The sequence below is a fragment of the Rattus norvegicus genome, chromosome 19, assembly GCF_021556685.1.
Source record: "Rattus norvegicus strain SHRSP/BbbUtx chromosome 19, alternate assembly SHRSP_T2T, whole genome shotgun sequence".
Taxonomy (NCBI): domain Eukaryota; kingdom Metazoa; phylum Chordata; class Mammalia; order Rodentia; family Muridae; genus Rattus; species Rattus norvegicus.
Window position 1 is genome coordinate 20,106,075 of NC_141552.1, and position 24,273 is coordinate 20,130,347.

Sequence of the window (24,273 nt, forward strand, 5' to 3'; positions counted from 1 at the left end):
CCCTTCATTCAAAGCATCATCTACCAATTCTTGAATTTTTACCATTCTCTACCAACCAGTCTTTCATTCAGGAAAGGTAGAAAAAAACTGGAAATGATCTTTTTATTCTAAGGATCTTGATCTGTCTTTCCTTTGGTCCACGTTAAGAACAAATGAAATGGGTATCACCATCTGAACAACTTAGTATCACCTACTCAGCATTTCTAGCCTAATACTGTGCCTATGGTAATCTCAAGCTTCCCTGAGTGTTGCTGCCCCAGCAAGAAGAATGAAGAACTGAGGTCAAACCCCACTGAACCTTTCAAGGTTTTGGAAGAAAGCCATCAGAGATACTGCACTTCTTTGTCCTTAGATTAAATCAAGATGATACAACGTGAATCTATTGGGATATTCAACCATACATCTTCCTCACAACCCCACCTATCTGAGTTCATTGCTTGGCAGAATTCATGCACCACCATCCTAGATATTTCTTGATTGATTGCTGCCAAGGGCCAGATTTCCTTTTTTTGTTTTTTGTAGAATTGGGTGTAGTCAATCATAGTTGCCCTCTGTAAGAAATGACAAATATCTATAATAACTGACCACACTGGACTTGTGTATACAAGTACAGTAGTGGAAAATTCAGCATAACTGAGGAGTGGGAAATCACCACTGTGTCCTGGCCTTTCTCTGCCCATATCACAGCTCACAGGCAGCTGGGGCAAACCTTGAGTTCCTCTGTAGAAACAGAGTGATGTTGAATGGACACTGAGCAGGCAGAGCAACACAGCTGAGGCAACTCAATTCCAGCAATAAATGCATTATTTGTTTCCCATCTTAACAGCTCCTTTTGAGGACTTGTCCCCACACCTAGCTTAAACACAGCAATTTTCATACATGCCCGCCTGCTATTTCATATTGTTGCTGTAATACGCCTCCACATCATAGATTTCAAAAAAGAAAGAAAATAAACCTGACACTGAGAAGGGTGATGCGTGTCACCATCTAGTGTGTTAGCGGCCCAGGTATGGTCACAAATAACCAGGACACAGGGGATGCAGAGCAAAGGCAGATGCAACTGCATGCAGCTGCAAGCTTATTAACCCTTATACAGGCATGAATATGCATTACCTCACATTCCCTTTTGGAAAGATATAATAAGATCGTTATTCCCATGATACCAGGAACGACCGAGGCAAGACTAGGCAAAGAAGTGAGACTAAGCAAAGGCTTCTTCTTAAAATATCTGTATAGCAAATCACCCCTCTTCCTAGTATCACAATATACTTGTCATAACCCAGAGAGCATGAGAGCCGCTTCCACAAAAAACGGACACAGTACAGCATAGTGTGAGGTAAAGTGAGAAAAACATTTTCTTCTCAAGGGCGGCATTGCAGCCCCTGCTTGCATCTCTCAGCCGTCTTTCCTTGATCCTGTCTGGGAAGTGTCTCTCAGTGACTCCTCAATTTCTCTCTTTGTCCTTTTGTTTTAAAAGTAACACTTTCTATAACATAGCTAAATGTCCTTGAAGGGGTTTAATCATGCAAAAAGAAAGCAATATAATATATAATGTATGCAACCTTTAATGAGTGTATCTATTTTCTTAGGGGTATTATTCAGATACCTTCCCAGATCTGGATTTAACTTTGGTAATTGTTATCTGTCTACAAAATCAACAATATCGAATAAATATTCCAGTTTTCTGGCATAAAGTCCTCGGGAGTAAGAACTAATGATTTTGGAATTTGCTCGGTGTCTATTGTTATGTCCCTCATTTCATTTCTGATTTTTAATTCATGTATTGTCTCTCTTGTGCATTGTTAGTTTGAGGAAGGGGTTGTCTCTATTGTGGATCTTCTCAAAAAAAAAAAAAAAGAGGAAGAAAAGACAGCTCTTGCTTTCCTTGACTTTGTATTTTTCTCTTTGTTTCTAAAGGCTTGATTTCAACCCTGAGTTTATTTCCTTTCATCAGATCCTACCAGACTCTCTATGGGATGAGGCTTTGCCTCCTCTTGGTAACAGCAGCATGGAATAAATGAAGCTTCTGCTGATCTCTGTTGTGGTGTTGCACATCACAATCTCACCGAAAACCATGCAGAGCCTTGTTTAGGCTCTATTAAAGCGGCCCACTAATTCAGTGTTCCCTGCAAGGTGCCATGGAACAGTAGTAACATAATTCTGCATGCACATCGACAGGTTTCTCCACAGTCTTATGGGTCATTTGATAATAATTTATAGTGAGTTCATGGATGAACACACACACACACACACACACACACACACACACTTTACTGACATGGTGCATATTCTTTGCACACCAAAAATAAAGTGAGCGTTACTGAAAATGCACCAATAATGGAATCGAAGGAGGGAGCTGTGGGGAAGCTGGGGCTTAGAGTTACTTAAAAGACCCGATGCACATTCTCCTTCTATTGGAGGAGAAACTGGATAGACAATGTGGTTCTTTATTTTCTTTCTCTAGAGCACACAGGACTAGGGTGGCAGCTAGGGCTTTGAGCGTGTTTGGCAGTTATTGTAGCACTGAATTAAATCCTAGGGCTGGAACCCTATTAATCATCTACAACAATTACAGGGCAGGCTGGATGACGACACTCAGCTGACATTGTGGACATCTCAAGACAGTCACTGGACAATGGCTGACACACGTGTCTGAAGACTGGAAATGTTTCTCGATCTTGGAGAGGAAAGAAGGACCCTCCAACTACACTGTCCGCTAAGGAAGTTTATTCAGGTGAGGGATGACAGGGACTGTTTTGTCTCATGTCACACATGTCAGTAGAAAATATCCTAGGTATTGGATGCCGCTGTTAGCATTAACAGAACAAAGCACATAGTGTTGGGAAGGATAATAAATTATGAGTCGGATTAGAAAACCCCAAACCTCTTCCAGGTTCTAGGAGAGCAAAAAAAAATACCATGAAATACAGCATTAATAGGATAGTTTGGTTAAATCTAGTTACTAGTTTCTATTGTGATACATATTGTCAGTGCCTGCGCCAACAGTGTGTGAATATCGGGTGTAGGTTTGTGGGGTTGAAAGAAAACACGTACACGGGTCACCCCTTTTTAGCGAGTGCCACCAAGGCTTTACTGAGATCTCCTTATATACCAGAGGCAAAAGCCGTGGAAAAACAACAAGGCAGGTGAAAATCCCTACCAGGAAAATAGGACAAGTCTGTGTGGTGAAAGTTCCAGCCCAATCAGGGGCATAAACAGCTTCTTAAAAACAAGAAGCAGGAAAGCTCAGTGGGGAGGAAGGGTGCCATGGAAAATCCCAGCCCCAAATCAGGGGCTAAGAGCAGCTGTCAAAGGTGTACACAATTTCTTGCTATAGCAGGCTGAAAGGCTCAGGGAGCGGGGAGGGAAACACCAAGGTAGGGCCCAACAGGAGCCTTCAATGGTGGCTCTAATGTTTCACTTTCCTATGCCAACTGGCCTCCACACTGTTTCTAGCACCATAATGATTTCAAGTCTTCCTCCTAAGGAATTTTGTGGCAACCGTTGAATGCTAAGCACAAGGCTTCATGAGTGTTCCCCTAACACACACCCATGTTGCAACCTTCCATGCAGGCTATTTCTTGATGTGATTTCAAGCACCTGTACATAATAAGACAGGAGAACATTTTGAGTGCATATTCAAACTGGTATTATTTCTCAGGAATTTTTAATGGCTAATATTGGTGAAGGAGGATAATTTGAGTTAGGATGAGACATTTTTGAGCAGGATTTGGAAGGAAACATTCATTTTGATGCATAGGAATTACTAAGGTTTTTATAATCAAGCCTTGAGCAAAATTTGGCTTTGGAGAAGGAGATGCTCAGTGGCTCTGCCCCAGGAAAGTCTCCTGGAAAGGGGACCTCTGCTTATGCTCAGTACAGGGAGAACATTAGCAGGGAGGCAAAGTCTGCTCCCCATGACATCTGCTGTCCCTTCTTGGACATTCTATTGTCTCCTAGAGAGTTCTTGGCGTCCTCTGTCACCAATGTTGTAGTGACAACCAGTGCCCTAGTTTGTCTCAGTCCGAGTCTGGCAGATACATCCTAAGACATGTTTTCCAGTCTTAGAAGTGTTTTGGGAGGGGGGATGTCGATTGTGCAGAGACTAGGGTGAAGGAGTCTGACCTTTCGTCTCAAAGAAATGATGGACAAAGGAAGTGGTTCTGGGGAATGTGGAGTAAGTTCTGGGCAGTGTCTTTTGAGCTTTCTGTGGAGGCGGGGGGGGGAGGGAAGGGATGGTGGGGGTCCTGCAAGCTTAAGCTGACCTTTCTAGCAATTGGCCACAACAACTGGAGCATCTGCAAAGGAATTGAATTTCCATGAATATCACAATTCCTGAAGGTCATGGATTTCAGAACATTAATTTTCCCATCCCCAAAGAAAGGATATGGTAAGGCCAATGCTACTATTCTGTGAACTTCTGGCCTTTACTTTTAAAGTTGATTCGTGGCTTGTTTTTTGTTTGTTTATTTATTTATTTAGTTGGTAATATTATTTATTGCCAAAGTCAAACACCTGGTTACATCCTGGGACCCACATGACAGAAGGAGAGAAATGGCTCCTGAAAGTTGTTTGGTCATGTGCTGCACACACACACACACACACACACACACACACACATACACAGACACTCATACTCATACTCTCACTCATACACACACAAACTTTAAAGCAATAGTAATTTTTCTTAGAGTCTGATATAATTGGTTCTAATACAAGGACAGCCTGAGTGTAGTTACTATATAATTAAATAGTACTCATGCTCTCAGGCAAAGAGTTTAAAGTTTATAGGTACCTAATAAAGTAGCATTGGGACATATAAAGAACATTTAAATGTTCAGCAGAAATACAAAGAACAACTAATTTAATTTGTTAAAAGTGAAAGCTTATACAATTCTGAAGGTTTTTATACTGGTTTTATTATACGTGTAACTATGAAAAGAAAACATACATACTTGATCAATGAAATGAGGAAGAGTGATTTAATGAACAGAAAAATGGATGGTACTTCAAAATTTCCATGATTACATATTATCTATTTAATTCCCTCCACAATAGCAAGAAACAGACATTATTATTTACTTAAACCGAGAAAATATTAATTGTTTGGCCTGCTTTTCTGAGCTTCCTTAAGGTATAGTTAATTGACAGAGCTGTGGTTTAAAATTAGGGTCCATATTCTTCTGTTTAAATGTGTGCCTTTTCTTTCTATTTTTTTTCTCCATCTTTATTAAATTGGGTATATCTTATTTACATTTCAATTGTTATTACCTTTCTGGGTTTCCAGGCAAACATCCCCCTAACCCCCCCCCTCCCCTTCTCTATGGGTGTTCCCCTCCCCATCCTCCCCCCATTACCACCCTCCCCCCAACAAGCCCCTTCACTGGGGGTTCAGTCTTGGCAGGACCAAGGGCTTCCCTTTTATTTCTAGTGGGTGCTGCTCTCCCTGCTCCATGGGAAGTGGATGGGGGGAACGCCGGGGCCTGAGGTGAGTTGGAACTGGGGTAGAAAGGCATAGGGCCTCCTAGGTGAGAATGCCAAACCACCACTGCTGCTGCAGCCACCATGGAGAAGCCCTTGTTCCTGCTGCAGGGAGGAGAGTCTGGTGCCCACAAGATGGCTGAAGGGGAGCTGAGAGTGGACAGCTTCATCACCTGCCTGCTGGAGGTATGAGGATATCGTCCGGGAAAAATTGTGCAGATGACTGGAGCAGAAGTCCGAGGGCTGTGTATCACGTCTCGTGAAATCTTTCTTAGCCAGCCAACAGCTGTGAACACAGGTTTCTTTTGGAGAGCAGGCCTGTGCAGGCCCAGAACCTAGGTGGGACAATTCAAGCTACCCTTTTTCCATGGCCAATCTCAGATCATATTCAGAAAGTATTTCTTGGGCTAAAGAGATGGCTTAGCGGTTAAGAGCACTGACAGCTCTTCCAGAGGTCCTGAGTTCAAATCCCAGCCACCACATGGTGGCTCACAACCATCTGTAATGAGATATGATACCCTCTTCTGGTGTGTCTGAAGACAGTCACGGTGTACTTGTATATAATAAATAAATAAATAAATCTTTAAAAAAAAGAGTATTTCTTCCAGGTGATGGATTTCCAATTTATGGAATTGAACTAACTTACTGATGGTGGAAGTGACACAGAGAGTTAAAGTACAGAAGGAATAATCCAGAATGTCCACCAACAGTTGCTGTCACACCAGGGCTTTTAAAAGCTCAGCTGCTAGAGAAGCAATGTAGTCTTTGGTTATTCTCAAGCTTAGGTATTCTAGTCATTATAAGCTGACCATGACACAAAAAGAGTCATCTATATCAAAATAGAGAATAGTAACTAGATTCACACCACACTATCACATTACTACTGTATTTGAGGTTCTCATTTAATATCTAAGAACCTGGAAAAGGCCTGGGTCTTGCTACACATACTTATAATTTATGTCCCCATTGTCAGCTGAGATTCTTCATGCAGACTGGGGTCAAGGAGGTCATCCCACAAAGCAGAAAACACCCATCTCAGATAAACATGTATAGTTTATTGAATCCAAAATATCCATGAATTTCAGGACACAATTAAATGTTGAAACCTAAGGATAATAGATAGAGAAGAGAATTAAGATTTCTAGTTCATAGATCCAGTAAACACCTTCAACAAATCATAGCAGCAAACTTCCATAAGGTAAAGAAAGAAAAGGCCATAAAGTTACAACAAGCCTACAGAACATCAAACTAATTGTACCAGAAAAATTCCACCATTCACATAATAATTAAAACGCTAAATGCACAGATCAAGAAAGAACATTAAAAGGGGTAAGGTATAAATATCTAGTAACAAATAAATTCAGACGTATCTGAATTACACCAGACTTCTCAACAGAGATTCTAAAAGTCAGAAAATCTTGGGCAGATGTAATGCAGACACAGGCTCCTATATCCAGCATAATCCTCAATCACCATAAAAGGAAGAACCAGGATATTTCATGACAAAACCAAATTTAAAGAATTCTTTTCTGTAAGAAAGCACAACAGAGGCTAATAGGAGGAAAACTCCAAGACAATGAACTAAACTATACCCAAGAAAAACCAAGAAATTAATCTTCTCTCAATAATTTAAAAAAAGAGAATCACACAAACATAAATTCACCTATAACCAGAAAAAGAAGAGAATGCCGCAATCATTGGCTTTAATATCTGAACAGATCTTCTTTCCCTAATCCCCAAGCTCCCAGGGGCCAAACTGCCAGACAAAGTGTATGCAAGGATGCTCTATGGTTCAAGGTGAGGCCTGTAGCCCCACCAAAGGCAGATCCTAGAGGTGTGAGGTGGGAATGGATATGTGTGGGTGCAGGAGCACTGTCACATAGGCAAAGCTGAGCAGAAATGGGATGTAAATTTGATGAGGGGAGTCTGGAAAGCAGGACAACAGTTGAAATGTAAATAAATAAAATAACCGATTAATAAAAAATAGCCAAAAATAAAATAACAAGTAAAAAGGTAAATGAAAATTAAACCAAACCAACCGAACAAACAAACAAAAACCCCTGTAGTGTATTGGCCTAATTCTGCTTGTATTTTAATGCTAATTTGTGGAACTCAGGACTGGTTAACCCCAAATAACTGACCCTGCTCCCAGTTAACTGTGATTAATAAGAAGACAACAGCCAACAGCTGCACAGCAGACAGATGGGGGAGGGGAGCTTTGAGGGCTTTGCTAGAGAGGATCATGAGGAGGGAAGAAGGAAGAAGCTGCCAGAGAATAAAGGAAGAACGTGTGTGATGGAGAGGAGAGAGGAAGAGGACAGCAGCTATGGTTAAGGGAGAGGAGAGCCTGGTCCTGAGGGCTGTCCAAGGGGAACAAAGAGCAGCCAAGATGCTACACAGTCAGTAAGAGCAGCTCTCAGGCGAGCAGAGATCACCAGAGACCCCAAACCAACAAGCTACGCAAGCATAACTCCATCCAAACTCCCTCTCAATATCCCATGTCCTCCATGGGTCTGGCCTCAGCGTGTGTCCTGCGTCAGCACATGTGTCTGTCTCAGCTGACATCATTCTGCCCATCAGCCTGAGGCCAAGGAAACAGTGAGAAACTACACAGCCCATCAGAGGGGTTTTTGCTGTGGTTCTATGAAGTCCCAGCAAATGCAGCTCAACTACAGAATGCAAAGCAGACCAATGCATGTGTGTCCTTAGTGCAGAACCCTTCATCACGTGTCCTTTCACATGCGTGCTTTAGCAGAACATCCTTTTACCTGCGTCTGCCTCAGTGAAACATTCCTTCACACATCTGCCTTAGCCTTTCAACTGTGTCCGCTTCAGGGAACCACTCCTTCAGGTGTAGAATTTCTCAAGATTAGCAAACTGCATACTGAACATTCAGAACAAAACAAGGTGTGTGGTCAGCATGTCCTTGAGCCAAGTCCCTTCTCCTTGTCAGTGTCGGCAGGCGTGTTACAGCAACAATATGAAATGGCTGGCAGGCATGGAACAAAATGGCAAAGCTATTCTGGGGGATGTCACACCATACCAGTCACCCGCTCAGCTCAATTTTTAAGTTTTGATGTTACAAGTGAATATACTTGATCTTCAAATGCTGAGAGAGCCCATTATAATATGAACTATATAATCTAGGCCAAGACCGCCTCTAGGGCAAAGCCCTCAGCCTGGGGGTCGTGACCCACACGGGGTCTCCTATCAGATAGTTTACACTACAATAAAGATTCATTACAGTAGCAAATTTACAGTTGTGAAGTAGCGACAAAATAATTTTGTAGTTGGGGTCCCCACAGCATGAGGAACTGTTCTAAAGGGTTGAGGCCATAGGAAGGTTGAGAAACACTGCTCTAGGAAATTATGTTTTCTTTCTCTTTCATATTTTTCAGACAGAATCTCAAACTGTAGCTGAGATTGGCTTGGCTTGGAACACGTGTGTAGTTCATGCTGGCATCAGACTTATGGCAATTCTCCTGCTTCAGCCTCCTACTCAGGAGCCTACCAGGGTGAGATCACAACCACGGGTAATGGGATTGCTGTTCTTGGCTGTCAACTTGAGTGTACCTGGAATTAACTAATGCCAAATGGCTTGACGCCCTGTGAGGGGGAGATCTCTCTCTCTCTCTCTCTCTCTCTCTCTCTCTCTCTCTCTCTCTCTCTCTCTCTCTCTCCTTCCGTCTTTCTTTTTTCGTCTCTTCAACCCCCTCCTCTTGGTCCTCCTCCTCTTCTTTGTTTTTTTTGAGACAGGGTTTCCCTGTGTAGCTCTGGCTGTCCTGGAATTCATTTTGTAGACCAGGCTGGCCTTGAACTCAGTGATCCACCTGCCTCTACCTCCTGGATGCTGAGGCTAAAGGCATAAGCACCATTGTATTTTTTTTCTTAATTAAATTTTCTGAAGCAAGAAGACCTACTTGTAATCCAAATCTTGGAGATCAGAAGATAAATCTTTAATTCAGATCTTTTGAGATGGAAAGGCCCACCTCTAATCTGACCACACCTTTTTTCTTTTTATTTTTTTCATCTTTATTAACTTGAGTATTTCTTATTTACATTTCGATTGTTATTACCCTTCCCGATTTCCAGGCCAACATCCCTCAACCCTTTCCCCTCCCCTTCTATGTGTGTGTTCCCCTCCCCATCCTTCCCCCATTAGCGCCCTCCCCCTAACAATCATGTTCACTGGGGGTTCAGTCTTGGCAGGACCAAGGGTTTCCCCTTCTGCTGGTGATCTTACTAGGCTATGCATTGCTACGTATGCAGTTGGAGTCCAGGGTCAGTCCACGTATAGTCTTTGGGTAGTGGCTTAGTCCCTGGAAGCTCTGGTTGGTTGGAATTGTTGTTCATATGGGGTCTTAACCCCCTTCAAGCTCTTCCAGTCCTTTCTCTGATTACTTCAACGGGGGCACCGTTCTCAGTTCAGTGGTTTAATGATGGCATTCAGCTACGTATTTGCCGTATTCTGGCTGTGTCTCTCAGGAGAGATCTACATCCAGTTCCTGTCGGCTTGTACTTCTTTGCTTCATCCATCTTATCTAATATCTGTATAGGTATGGGCCACATGTGGGGCAGGCTCTGCATCGGTGTTCCTTCTGCCTCTGTTCTAAACTTTGCCTCCCTATTCCCTGCCAAGGGTATTCTTGTTCCCCTTTTAAAGAAGGAGTGAAGCATGAGCGTTTTGGTCATCCTTCTTGAGTTTCATGTGTTCTGTGCATCTAGGGTAATTCGAGCATTTGGGCTAATTCCACTTATCAGTGAGTGCATACCATGTGTGTGTTTCTGTGATTGGGTTACCTCACTCAGGATGATATTTTCCAGTTCCATCCATTTGCCTATGAATTTCATAAAGTCATTGTTTTTGATAGCTGAGTAATATTCCATTGTGTAGATGTACCACATTTTCTGTATCCATTCCTCTGTTGAAGGGCATCTGGGTTCTTTCCAGCTTCTGGCTATTATAAATAAGGCTGCTATGAACATAGTGGAGCATGTGTCTTTGTTATATGTTGGGGCATCTTTTGGGTATATGCCCAAGAGAGGTATAGCTGGGTCCTCAGGTAGTTCAATGTCCAATTTTCTGAGGAATCTCCAGACTGATTTCCAGAATGGTTGTACCAGTCTGCAATCCCACCAACAATGGAGGAGTTTTCCTCTTTCTCTACATCCTTGCCAGGATCTGCTGTCACCTGAGTTTTTGATCTTAGCCATTCTGACTGGTGTGAGGTGAAATCTCAGGGTTGTTTTGATTTGCATTTCCCTTGTGACTAAAGATGTTGAGCATTTCTTTGGGTGTTTCTCAGCCATTCGGCATTCCTCAGCTGTGAATTCTTTGTTTAGCTCTTAGCCCCATTTTTTAAATAGTGTTATTTGTCTCCCTGAGGTCTAACTTCTTGAGTTCTTTGTATATTTTGGATATAAGCCCTCTATCTGTTGTAGGATTGGTAAAGATCTTTACCCAATCCGTTGGTTTTTGTTTGGACCACACCTTCTGCTGGATCATATCAAGGACATGGAAAAAGGAAGTTTGCTTTATTAATTTTCCTTCTTCTTCAGGATTCCTGCATGTACTGAAGACCAGCTGAAATATCCAGCCTTATGGACAAAACCGTTGAGGTCCTGGAGTTGCCCCATAAACCACACAAACTCTGACCTCACTTAGACAGGAATGGTTTATTGAATGCCCACCCTAAGACTGATCATCAGAGATGTAGCTGTGAATTTGTCACGCTAGGACCCTGGATATTTTCTATGTCAGTTTATAAAGACTAAAATGTGAGCTCATAGGCAGGTGCTGGAAGGGCTGTCTGGTTGTCAGCCCTGACTCAAGCCATTTTAGACAACAAAGGTTCATACTGACTTTTTATCTGTTTAAAGATTTATTTATTTATATATAAGTATACTGTAGCTGTCTGCAGACACACCAGAAGAGGGCATCAGGTCTCATTACAGATGGTTGTGAGCCACCACGTTGTTGCTGGGATTTGAACTCAGGACCTCCGGAAGAGCAGTCAGTGCTCTTAACCATGGAGCCATCTCTGCAGCCCTCATATTGACCTTTAATTTTATTGGTCCTACATGAAGCTTATAATTATGAAATTTAAGATTAAGAAACCTCACAACATAAAGAAATTCCTTCCAGTGGTTCCGGAATGGGTGGGTGGGGGAGCACCCTCGAGGAGGCTGGGGAAGGGGGTGGAATGCAGGGTTATTGTAGGGGAAACTGGAAAGGGGCTTAACATTTGAAATCCAAATAAACAAAATAACCAATAAAAAAAACATACACAAGTTATGTGATCATTCCTGACCCTGCTCTGAGTTAAATTATTTTCAGACAACCATGACAGGCAGACATATTACGGCAAGAATATGAACTATCTGGCAGGCATGGAACAAAATGGCTACAGCTATGCTAGGGGGATTGGCTTCAACAGGGGCAACTACTGCGTTTTAGACCTTCCATTCCTTGTTGAATTAGCTGTACCACAGCCTATAAACCATTCTAATAAATTTTCTTTCTCTATATACAGTCATTCTAGGAGGGATGATTGGTTATGCATTGTTAAATGCAATACTGATCACGAAACCCCATCACTTTCACAGCAATATGCAAGTGTAAGTAAGTTACTGAACAATTGAACAGAAATTAAAATTTACTGCATTTATTGCATGTGTCAGAAGGCATAGGGAACACCTGGCTGCGTACATCTCTTGGTCTCTATAGAGTAGTGTGTGAACTGAGACCCACTGAGGAGGTCTCTTAAGCGAAGACCAAACTCCTTGCAGTGACACTGGATTCCAGGCTTGTTGTTTAGGCCTCACTGTGGTCTATGTACACTCTATACATTCTCCCCATGCAGGTTCACATGGACTGAACTCAGAAAGCTGGGGTTGGCAGAAAGATGCATGTTTAAATAGCCCACCAGGTTCACATTGTGTCAATGTGATTTAATCTAAGGACAAAGAAGTGGAGTTTCTCTGATGGCTTTCTTCTAACCCCTTGAAAGGATCACTGGGGTGTGGCCTCAGTACTTCATACTTCTTGCTGGGTCAGCAACACTCAGGGAAGTTTGAGATTGCCATAGGCACTGTATTAGGCTAGATATACTGAGTAGATGATACTAAGATGTTCAGATGGTCATACCCATTTGCATGAGTTCTTAATGAGCACCTAAGGAAAGAGAGATCAAGGTCTTCAGAATAGGAAGATCATTTCCAGTTCTTTTCTACAATTCCAGTCTGAAAGACTGGTAGGGAGAGAATGGTAGATAATCAAGAATTCATAGATGATGCTTTGAAGGAAGTGTGAGTTTCTGTGCTGGTTTAGACAGGGTCTCAAGTATCCCATGTTGCCCTCTTCCTACCTGGCCAGGTTCACTTTGAGCTCAGATAAACCTGCTTCTACTTTCCAGTAGACAGTCTTACAAGAGTGGCCTCCAGGGACTGTGAGAACAGCATTAGCCTTTGACAGTTGAGGTGTTTAACCCACAACTATAGTTTTAGCCACTTTGTTCCATGTCTACCAGCTATTTCAGATTGTTGCTGTCTATGCTTGACAATCACGGACACAGAAAAATAACCTGATAGAGAGCAAGGACATAGTGATCACATCCTTTCCTGTTCTGTATGTTCTGGATGAGGCTTGTTAAAATTCCAATATTGCAGAAAGCTTTATATAGGACCCATCACCTTAAGCATCACTGTGCACTGTTCTATCTAAAATGGCCTAATCAGAACTGACCACCAGATCAAACTTCCTGCAATCCTCATATGAGAAGCTTGAGCTTTTTGTTTTGACTTTTTTCTTTCTTTCTTATTTTTTGCTGTATAAGTTGAGAGGAAGATATTTGGGGCCATGGATCTGCCCCCAAAATCTGGGGTGTGGATCTGATCAATCAGTGTTGGTGTGTGCACTCAATACAGTATCCATTTTTTACTGTGACAGATGCTTTTGTGTTTGTGGGGAAGCCCATGACCCAGAGCACAAGTACTGGGTCATTGCTCTATCCACGTAGTGATGTGTATAGCCTCGTCCTACACCTTTATGTGCACCCCCTATATCTCTTGACTATTTTATTTTTCTGATACAAGCTCAGCTTCTGATAGAAGGCCTGTCAGCAGTGCTCCTTTGGCGACATTGGCGCAGAAAGGAGAACCCCACAAGCAGCATGAGGTTCCCTTCATTGGTGGCTCCAATATTGCATTTTCCTCTGCCAACTGGTTTCCACACTGTTCCTAGCACCATAAAGACTTCAACTCTTTCAACTAAGGAATTTTCTGGCAATTGTCGATTGCTAAGCACATGACTTCATGAGTGTTCCCCTAATACACACGCATGTTGTAACCTACCATGCAGACTATTTCCTGATGTGATTTAAAGCACCCGTACATAATGAGACAGGAGAACTTTTGACTGCATATTCAAGCTGGTGTGAAATCTCAGGAAGTTTTAATGGCTAACATTGTGAATGAGGACAATTTGTGTTAGGATGAGACATTTTTGTGCAAGATATGGAAGGAAACATTCATTTAGATGCATAGGAATTACTAAGGTTTTTATAATCAAGCCTTGAGGAAAATTTGGCTTTGGAAGCAGGAGATGCTCAGTGGCTCTGCCCCAGGAAAGGCTCCTGGAAAGGGCACCTCAGCTTATGCTCAGTACAGGGAGAACATTAGCAGGGGGGCAAAGTCTGCTCCCCATGACATCAGCTGTCCCTTCTTGGACATTCTATTGTCTCCTAGAGAGTTCTGGCATCCTCTGTGATGTCACCAGTGTTGTAGTGACAACCAGTGCCCTAGTTTCTCTCAGTCTGAGTCTGGCGGTTACAAGCTAAGACATGTTTTCCCGTCTTCGCAAGCGTTTTGGGAGGGGGAATGTCGATTCTGGAGAGACTAAAGTGAAGGAGTCTAGCCTTTCGTCTCAAAGTAATGATGGACAAGGCAGCACTTCTGGGGAATGTTGAGTAAGTTCTGGGCAGTGTATTTTGAGCTTCCTACCGGGGGCCTGCAGGCTTAAGCTGACCTTTCTAGCAATGGGCCACAACAACTGGAGCATCTGAAAAGGAATTGAATTTCCATGAATATCACAATTACTTAAAGTCAAGGATTTCAGAACTTTAGTTTCCCCATCCCCACTGGGAGAATATGGTAAGGCCAATGCTATTATTCTGTGAACTTCTGGTCTTTACTTTTCAGTTCATTTGTTCTGTTACATTGATATAATAACACCATCAGTAGTCATGGAGGGTCCACCTTTTCTGAGTTTAGACAGGGCAGCAATGTATTTCACTATCATTGCTTCTTTAAATACAGTGGATATCTGACAGTAGTAACAGTGAGAGATTGTGCTCCAGGCAATAACCTTATGTTCTTAGACCTTCTCTGATTTCTTCTAACTGGCAGGGTCATCGTTTGCTTTATATATTAGAGGTTGTATGTTACAAAAATTTTTTTTCAATACCAAAACTATTTGGAACGTGTAGACCAAGATTCAGCCTGTAACCTATTCCCACTTCTGGGGCATTTGGTATTTCACATAGGGACACTGATAAGTCTGTTGAACATATCCTCCCTGGAAATGTGTTTTAAATCCATGTTCCTAAAATACCAAAAGTATTTGGAACATGTGGACCAAGATTCATCCTGTAACCTATTGGAACTTCTCGGGCATTTGGTATTTCAAATAGGGGAACTGATAAGTCTGTTGACCATGTCCTCCATGGAAATGTGTTTTTAATCCAAAGTTGTTGGGCTAGAGTATCAGGGTAGGACATCTGAGTGTCTCAAATCACTCAAGTCTTGTGGATGGTGAATTTATCATCTGAGTTCGAACCCACACGGGTGAGGGTCCTGAAACCAAGCTGTACCCTGGTCAGTTGATGATAATCCTGGAGAAGCCATCTCCATGGTACATGTAAGCACGTGATGTCCGGCATAGGGAACACCTGGCTGCTTACGTCTCTTGGTGTCTATAGAGTAGTGGGAGAACTGAGATCCACTGAGGAGGCCTCTTAAGCATAGACCAATCGCCTAGCAGTGACACTGGGTTCCAGGCTTGTTCTCCTGTTTAGGCCTAACTGTGGTCTATGTACACTCTATGCATTCTCCCCACGCAGGTTCACTTGTGTTCTTCTACCTACAGACGCTGGGAGAGAAACATCATCCCCTGGCACTGAACTAAGCGAGAATCAGGCCATGAAGGAAAAGGAGAGGCTGATTAAAGAGCTGCAGCTCATTACTGAGGAGAGAAATGACCTGAGAGATCGCCTGAGTTTTCTGACAGAGAGATCCATGAAGAACAGGTATGAATCACTCCAAATGCTCTTGTTTCATTCCTGGGACTGCAAGGTCACCTTCATCTTATCCTATTAAGGTTTTGGGTTCTAGAAAGCTGTGCCTCCCTAACCACCCTGTGCTAAACCTCACCTCCCATATAGAGGAGATTCAGAACCTTGACCCTTCCTGAGGAGCGAGATGGAAAATGGACTCATCTGCTTCCATTTATTGAAAAGCAGATCTTGTGGTCTGAATGAAGAATTCGGGGATAAAGTCAGGGAGAGTGAGTGTCTAGTGTGCATTTGCAAAGCACTTGACAGATGGTGGCTTTGCAAGATTGTAATTGCAGTGAGTTTATGGTGAGTCTCTGTACTTGCTAGGCAGGGGACTGAGTGCTGGAAGATCCACGCAGCAGCCTGAGGGGCCTGGTACCAAACTGTTCATCTCAATGCTTGACTAGAAGGTCTCAGGCTCAGGCTGTTTGTTATTGTCTGTGTGTCTTGCCCTCTGAGACAGCAATGGTGGATGCATTTCTCCTGGTTTTCACAGTACTCTCTGTTTCCATATTTCTCTTTCTCTTTCTCTGACTCTGTTTTTACATTTCTCTTTTTTGTGGGTATTTCTCAGTCTGTGAGTCTGTATGTGCATACATCCAAATGCATATGGACAACTTTTATATGTTTATATTTCCCTCCACACTTGGAATCTAGGGGTCTATGTCTTGGCCTGAGTATTTACCTGTAACACTTTCATGGTGAAGTGAATGCTTTGTTCTGGGAGCCCCACTGTCAACAGCACAGTTCTTTGTCTATGTGGCCACAATTGTCTGTTTATTTGTATTCCTTGTGCAGATTATAATTTTGTGTTGATATAAGGTCTGTTATCAAAACAGGAGAAAAGAAATCACCGGTTTCTGGGTGTGTTGGGTGGGGAACATGGAGAGGTGCGGCCTAGGCTCTTGATACCTTAACTGGCTTGACTGCAGATTTCCTCTTGATTGAACAAAGGGAGCCAGGGAAGCCTCCATCTGGATGCCGAGATTCTGGTGTCCTGGACGCAGAAAAACACGTTTCTGAAGCTGAAGAAGATCCAATATGTAGAATTCAGAAGGTGTCCTTCCAGGACTGGTTTAGTACAGGACGCACCCTGAGTTCATATATTCCTAAATGCTGATGTTCATTGGATTCTATCATTTGGGGCCAGGCCACACTTCAGGCCAAATCCATATTATGAAGACCTGGAGAGAATGGAGGAGGCAGTCATGTCAATTCTGCACAACTTAGAGATGGAGAACACTGAAATCCATGAGAACAACCATAAGCTGCAGAAGGAGATTACCTTCTCTAGGTAAGTCCTGGTCAGAAAGGCTATCACCTGTGGAATGGCCATTTCTGACTTTCTTTGTTCTGGATTGGACGGTCTTCAGCTCTGGTTCTATCTCGTGCTGTTTACACATCAGTGTGCCAGGGTCATTAGGACTCAGTTTTCAGTTCCATAAAAGACTGTTACTCATCCCAGGATTGTCTAGGCATCTTCAGAAGGCTCTAGATAGAACAGCACTGATTGAAGTCAGCAGAAGGTTATTAGGCTGACCTGGACCTATGGTGTCATACCAGGTTTTACAAAACTCAGTGTGTGGACCACATGGTTAGCATGATCTTCTCTTGGTTCTACTGACCTCCTTTGAGGGTGTTGGCCCACTACTAATTGATGTTGCCCCCATGCATTGGGCTTTCATGGATAGTTGTAGATCCATGTTCTTTTTGAGAGATGTGGACACTAATTGGTGCTCGGGCCAAACAAATAATTTATTCTTCCCGGAATTTACTCTTTGTGGTTTGTGCAGCAGCCTTATATGTATCGAAATGAATTCTATTAAGTCTTCATGGGTATCTGGGTCCTGGTGGAGTTAGTGGCACTCGGGAGTGGGAATGGGAGAAAGGGGCAGCATGATCTTACTATGCAGACTGTATTTCCAGAAACCTGCTCAGCCAGCTCCTGATGGAGAACACATGTAGGAAGAAGTTGGTCCCACTGAAGCAGGAGAGCAAGGAGGTACATCTTGATTGTGCACTGAACCAGAAATATTTGGTTGACTTCAACAAGAAAGATAAAGACCAGCAACGTCCAGACCCAGCATCATCTGGTAGGGTTGAGCAGCTGTGTTAGCTTAAAAATATCTGCTAAAGTTTGACAATTTGATACATCTTTGCTCTCTCCTACCACCTTTCTAATTTACACTCACAACCAGCCAACCACCTCATGTAATGGAATTGTTCATTGCTCTGCCTATGCACAAGTATTCTGGGAAGCCAACCACTTTTCAGAAACTGAATTATTTTGCAAGTATAAAGTCTGCTCTTTTTGAAGCTCCAGTATAGAAATGGTGACAGATTAATAACATACCTCATTATTGCATATCCACGTGATAGATTGGATGCTCTGTAGAGTTTTGAACAAGTTCTTGGTTCTTTGACAAAGGACACTCTGTGGTCATGTGACTTCTTGTGTAGGAAGCACCTTTGCGGGATAAGAACAAAGTGCAAATGTCAAATTAGAACTTGTCATTGGTTTTAACCTTGGTGACATATGGACATCTACTTTCTTCCTGCAACCCAATGAGGTTCCTTCCATTGCCCTGTTCTTGGTTTGCACTGGTATAAGTCTGGGTCCCATATTGGCAGCCCACATTACTTTGAGGCTCTCTGGAGATTTTGCCCTTCCCAAAGAGTTAGCAACAATGATATCAGTTAAAAGGTCCATGTTGACTGTCCAATAGAACTGAGATGGTAGAAGGCAGCCTTCCGACAGCTGCCTTGCATTTCACCACCAAATCAGTGTCTGAAAAACTGCCTTCCTCTCCCAGGTCTCAGAAAGTGCAAGAGAGCTGGAATTGGACACACACCAGTAAGAGAGCTTCCTGAAGAATAAGTTGCTTTCTCAGGAGTCCCTGATGAAAACATCCTGAATGGTAACCAATTTTTTGGATGAGTATTCTTCCTCAGAGTTAATTTGTCATTGCTTAGAGACCCTCAATTTATATAACACTAAGCCAGCCTGACTGATTGAGGTCTTACTTTCTTCTCAGAAAACAGCACTTGAGAGACAACTTGGGGGACCTCCTTTCATTATGTGTGCTAGAGGAGAAACAGCAATACATCTGTGCTTCCAAATGTTCGTTAAGAATGTGATGTTTAGAAATATTTTTGTTATGATTTTAATTGAAATTTTCTTTTTGTTGTTTCATATTTATATGTTCTTGTTACTGTTTTTATCTTTTCAAATATTTTTAAATATTTTAATTTATTTGTTTTAATCCTGTTTTGTTGTAAAAATGAATTCCTTATGAATAAAAATTGAATTCTATCTCTTGTCTCTTAAGACCATCATTCTAACTCAAGGGTTCTGTCCCCTCCTGTGGACTTAGAACGGACAGCTACAGATGGATCTCTGCATGTTCCATGGATCCTGGGCTAATAAGTGAATTCAAAGTCACCAAGGGGTACCCAGTGTGACAGTGTCTTTTGTGTGGATAATGTGGCTGTTTCTCCGACACACACTTTATGAAGTAATCACTGACATGCTTTACCCAATTGTTAGGGTCCATGTGGTTCTTCTGAGAGAGCAGCAGATGCTCTACCCTGTGAGTCATCACCACAGCTCCTGCAGATGCTTTTGTCCTTCCACATCATATACTGTATTAGGTGGACAAGATCACCTCCAATTAAATAGAGAGATCTCAGGAGATGTGTATTCACAGGAAATTTACTGAGCTGTGCATGCTCAACGTGTTAGCTAGCCAGCCATCCCTACAGGGCTCTGGTGTTCCCACTCCTCATTGTGGGTCAGGATCATCCTCCAGCACCACTTAGTGTCCATATTAGAGCAGATCTTTCACCTATTATCAATGATAACCATATGTATTCTGCACATCTTACAAAATACAGAATAGAAATTAGCTTCCTGTTGGCCAGATTGGCATAATGAGTTTTTTGATTGTTAGCATGAAAATTATTTTAATCTAAGCAGTTTAGGGAAGAACCTCAAGGACACCCATAGTGAATGCAGCCTGCAGCTGTGAACACAGGTTTCTGTTGGAGAGCAGGCCTGTGCAGGCCCAGAACCTAGGTGGGACAGTTCAAGCTACCCTTTTTCCATGGCCAATCTGGGATCATATTGAGAATGTATTTTTTCCAGGTGACTGATTTCCAATTTATGGAATTAAACTAAATTACTGAGAGTGGAGGTGACTCAGAGAGTTAAAGTACAAAAGACCAATCCAGAATGTCCACAAAAGCTTGCTGTCACCCCAGGGCTTTTAAAAGCTCAGCAGCTAGAGAAGCAATGTAGTATTTGGTTATTCTCATGCTTGGGTCTAGTCATTCATTATAGGCTGACCATGACACAAAAAGAGTCATCTGTGTCACAATAGAAGCTAGTTGTAACTAGATTCACCCCCACACTATCACATCACCACCGTATTTGAGGTTCTCAGTTACTATCTAAGAACCTGGAAGAGGCCTGGGTCTTGCTACACAAACTCATAATTTATGTCTTCATGACACTGAGTGCTTTGTTCTGTTGATGCTACCATTGGCATACAATACCTTGGATACTTTGTGCTGACATCTGTGACATGAGACAATAGTTCATGCCATCCTAACCTGCATAAACTGTCCTTAGAGTACGGTGTAGTCAGAGGGGCCTTTTTTTTCTCTCTGAATTTTCAAAATATTTCCAGTCTTCAGACAAGTCTTCAGCCATTGTCCAGTGCCTGTCTTGAGATGTCCACATTGTCTCCTGGGAGTATTCATCCAGCCTGCTCTGTAATTTTGTAGAAGATTAATAGGGTTCCAGCCCTAGGATTTAATTCAGTGTGATTGTACTTTCCAAACATGCTCAAAGCCCTACATTCCACCATAGCCTGTGTGCTTTAGAGAAAGAAAATAAAGAAACACATTGCACTTGCAATTTCTCCTCCAACAAAAGGAGAGCCTGCATAGGGCCTTTAAGTAACTCTAAGTCCCAGCTTCTGCATAACTCCCTCCATCGACTCCATTATTGGTGTATTTTCATTACTGCTCACTTTATTTTTGGAGTGCAAAGAATGTGTACCATGTCAGTAAAGTGTGTGTGTGTGTGTTTGTGAGAGAGAGAGAGAGAGAGTGAGAGAGAGAGAGAGAGAGAGAGAGAGTGAGAGAGAGAGAGAGAGAGAGTTTGTGTTTGTTTGTGTTTCTGTGCAGGTGTTTGTGTATGTTCATCCATGAACTCACTATCAATTTTCATAAAATGACTTAGAAGACTGTAATGAAAACTGTCGAGGTGCATGCAGACGTGTGTTACTAGTGTCCCACGGCACCTGGCAGGTAACACTGAAATGGTGGTCTACTATAATACAGCCTAAAAACAGGCTGTGGATGGTTTACACAGAGATTGTGACGTCATCACCACTAGAGAGAGCAGCAAAAGCTTCATTTATCACATGCCGCTGTTACCAAGATGAGGCAAAGCCTTATCCTACAGAGAGTCTGGTAGGATTTGATGGCAGGAAATAAACTTAGTACTAAAATCATTCAATTACAAACGAAGAGGATAATACAAAGAGTCATAGGAAGCAAGAGCTGTTTTTTGAGGAGATCCATAAGAGAAACAACCCCTTTCTGAAACTAAGAAATTTAGGTATTGACAGTGTCAATACCTAAATTATCAAATCAGAAATGAAAAGGGGGATGAAGCAATAGACATGTGAGTGAATTCAACAATCATTAGGGCTTCTTCAGAGTCCTTTACTACAGAAAAGTGAAAAATCTATTTGATATTGGTAATTTTTCTACACAGATAACAAATACCAAGTTAAATCCAAATGTGGGATTTAACTCATAAGATTATTCTCATAAGAAAATAGATAGTATTTAAACGATGCCACTACAAAAATTAAAAAATATATATGAGGGCCACTAGGCTTTAATGCAGCCTTTCTACCAGACGTTTAATGACGACCTAATAACAATAGTGCTTCAATTATTCCTCTGATTTGAAAGAGAAGGAACATTGCCAAACCCCTTCTCTGAGTTTCTCTTTTTACCTAGAATTCCTGAGTCTGTTGCTTCTTCCATTGTCACCCCATCAATAGAGCTGCAGGGCGAGTCTGTCCAGCCCCAGAGGGTATCTGCCAGCTGACAGGGCTGGGTTTTGCTCTGCTTGCCCCTGCTCCTGCCCCCGCCCCTGCTCTTGCCCCTGCCCACGCCCCTGCCTCACACCCGCACTCAACATCGCCTCCGACCCATCCCACCCTCCCAGTCCCACCACCGCCCTCGACTCAGACCTGTCCCAACCCCCACCCCAGCCTGCCCTCGCCCCTACCCTGCCCCCGCCCCGACCCCCCCACACCCGTCCTCTCCTTCACACCCCCCCCCCGGCCTCCGCCCTCGCCGCTGCTGCTTGCCTTGCTACCATTCCGTCTTCGACACCCCTGTTGACCCCACCTCCACTGCTGCTACCTTCTCCCACTTCTTTAGCCCAAGACTTTTGAGATCCCGGCTTGCAGCGCTCTGCACTAGGAGGCTAAAGGAGGTGAGGAGAGCCTAAGGGACAGACCCCAGGCCTGGCCCCAGAGACTTGTGTCTCCCCCCTCCCCCGAAGTGCTTTCCCGCAGTTCTCCATTCTGGGTTCAGTTTGTGGGGACCCCAGCAGGTGGCAGGCTTTGCTGATCCTCAGGTGTGAGTCTGGGACAGTGGTGGGACTTATGGTTGAGGGAAGTCTTTCAGGTAAATGCAGGCTTTTCTCAAACTCTTGGACCATCTGGTGCCCTCCCTGGGGTCACAGGACCTGTGGAAGTGGGGAAGCCACTTTTCACTGTCCTGTGTGACTTTCCCTGCAGAGTGAGCTCTCCTGCAGGAGGTACTCTCACATGCTTCCTTAAAAGCACCTGTTCCTCAGATCCAGATCAGTTGTGAAAACAGGCTTCTTCATGTCAGTGTGCCAGCTCCCCCTCCCAGCTCAGAGCTGCCACACCTAAGGATCTTCCAGCCCCAGTACTGGTTGGGTCTCATGGAGGAGTTAGAGCAAAGTGCCCCTTCTGAGAAGTGACTCAGAACAGAAGGTTCCTACAACCCAATGAGGTCTCTTCCAGTTGCCCTGTTCTTGGTTTGCACTGGTATAATTCTGAGTCCCATATTGGCAGCCCACATTGCTGTGAGGGTTGCTGGAGATTTTGCTCTGCCCACAGAACAGAAGGTTCAGAAGAAAGGCCAGTTTGGCATAATGAATTCTTTTGATAGATGGCAACAAAATTATCTTAATCTAAGCAGTTTAGGGAGGAACCTCAAGAGCATCCATAGTGAATGCAGCCACAGCTGTGAACACACGTTTCTTTTGGAGAGCAGGCCTGTGCAAGCCCAGGAAATAGGTGGGACAGTTCAAGCTACCCTTTTTCCATGGCCAATCTGTGTTTGTATTGAGCAAGTATTTTTTTTTTCCAGTTGACTGATTTCCAACTTATGGAATGGAACTGACTTACTCAGAGTGGGGTTGACTCAGAGAGTTAAAGTACAGAAGGAATAATCCAGATGTCCACAAAAGCTTGCTGTCACCCCAGGGCTTTTAAAAGCTCAGCAGCTAGGGAAGCAATGTAGTATTTGGTTATTCTCATGCTTAGGTCTAGTCATTCATTATAAGCTGAACATGACACAAAAAGAGTCATCTGTGTCACAATAGAAACTAGTTGTAACTAGACTTATACCACATTATCACATTATTACTATATTTGAGGTTCTCAGGTATGATCGTAGAAACTAGAAGAGGCCTGGTTCTTGCTACATATAGTCATATTCTATATCTTCACAACACTGTGTGATTTGTTCTGTTAATGCTACCATTGGCATACAATACCTAGGATATTTTGTGCTGACATCTGTGACATGAGACAATAGTTCATGTCATCCCTTACCTGAATAAACTGTCCTTAGAGTACAGTGTAGTCGGAGGGGCCTTCTTTTCCTCTGAGATAGCAAAACATTTCCAGTCTTCATACAAGTCTGTCAGCCATTGTCCAGTGCCTGTCTTGAGATGTCCACATTGTCAGCTGAGAGTCTTCATCCAGCCTGCCCTGTAATTCTGTAGAACATTAATAGGGTTCCAGCCCTAGGAATTAATTAAGTGTTCTAGTACTTGCCAAATATGCTCAAAACCTAGTTTCCACCCTAGCTCTGTGTGCTATACAGAAAGAAAATAAAGAACCCCATTGCACTTGAAGTTCAGCCTCCAACAGAAGGAGAGCCTGCAGAGGGCCTTTAAATAACTCTAAGCCCCAGCTTCCCCACAACCCCGTCCATCGATTCCTTTATTGGTATGTTTTCATTAATACTCACTTTCTTCTTTGTGTGGAAAGAATGTGCACCATGTCAGTAAAGTGTGTGTGTGCATTTGTGTTTGTGCATGTTCATCCATGAACTTACTATAAATTTTCATAAAATCACTCAGAAGTCCCTAGTGAAAACTGTCGAGTGCAGGCAG

General features: G+C 42.9%; 2 protein-coding genes across 5 annotated transcripts in view; one reads left to right on the top strand and one right to left on the bottom strand.

Annotated features, from left to right (window-relative positions):
- LOC134483571 (disks large homolog 5-like) overlaps positions 1-19,125 on the top strand; it is an 81,981-nt gene extending 62,856 nt beyond the window's left edge. Inside the window, exons 1-6 of one of the 3 annotated variants that reach the window (XM_087595969.1) lie at positions 2,576-2,734; positions 15,626-15,785; positions 16,963-17,106; positions 17,739-17,905; positions 18,626-18,730; positions 18,848-19,125. In XM_087595969.1, coding sequence (XP_087452095.1) covers positions 15,679-15,785; positions 16,963-17,106; positions 17,739-17,905; positions 18,626-18,690 — 483 coding nt within the window. In that variant the 5' untranslated portion in view covers positions 2,576-2,734; positions 15,626-15,678 and the 3' untranslated portion in view covers positions 18,691-18,730; positions 18,848-19,125. Of the gene's footprint in view, positions 1-2,575; positions 2,735-14,296; positions 14,448-15,625; positions 15,786-16,962; positions 17,107-17,738; positions 17,906-18,625; positions 18,731-18,847 lie in introns of those variants that run through there. The other 2 variants (XM_087595968.1, XM_087595970.1) reach the window with 2 other exon arrangements.
- LOC147999037 (disks large homolog 5-like) overlaps positions 1-24,273 on the bottom strand; it is a 51,374-nt gene that overhangs the window by 7,073 nt on the left and 20,028 nt on the right. The window contains exons 1-5 of one of the 2 annotated variants that reach the window (XM_087595922.1): positions 23,708-23,874; positions 20,424-20,583; positions 18,166-18,279; positions 17,098-17,303; positions 16,498-16,996 (exon numbers count right to left, since the gene is read on the bottom strand). The gene's annotated coding sequence lies outside the window, so the exon portion shown is untranslated. Of the gene's footprint in view, positions 1-16,497; positions 16,997-17,097; positions 17,304-18,165; positions 18,280-20,423; positions 20,584-23,707; positions 23,875-24,273 lie in introns of those variants that run through there. The other variant, XM_087595923.1, reaches the window with a different exon arrangement.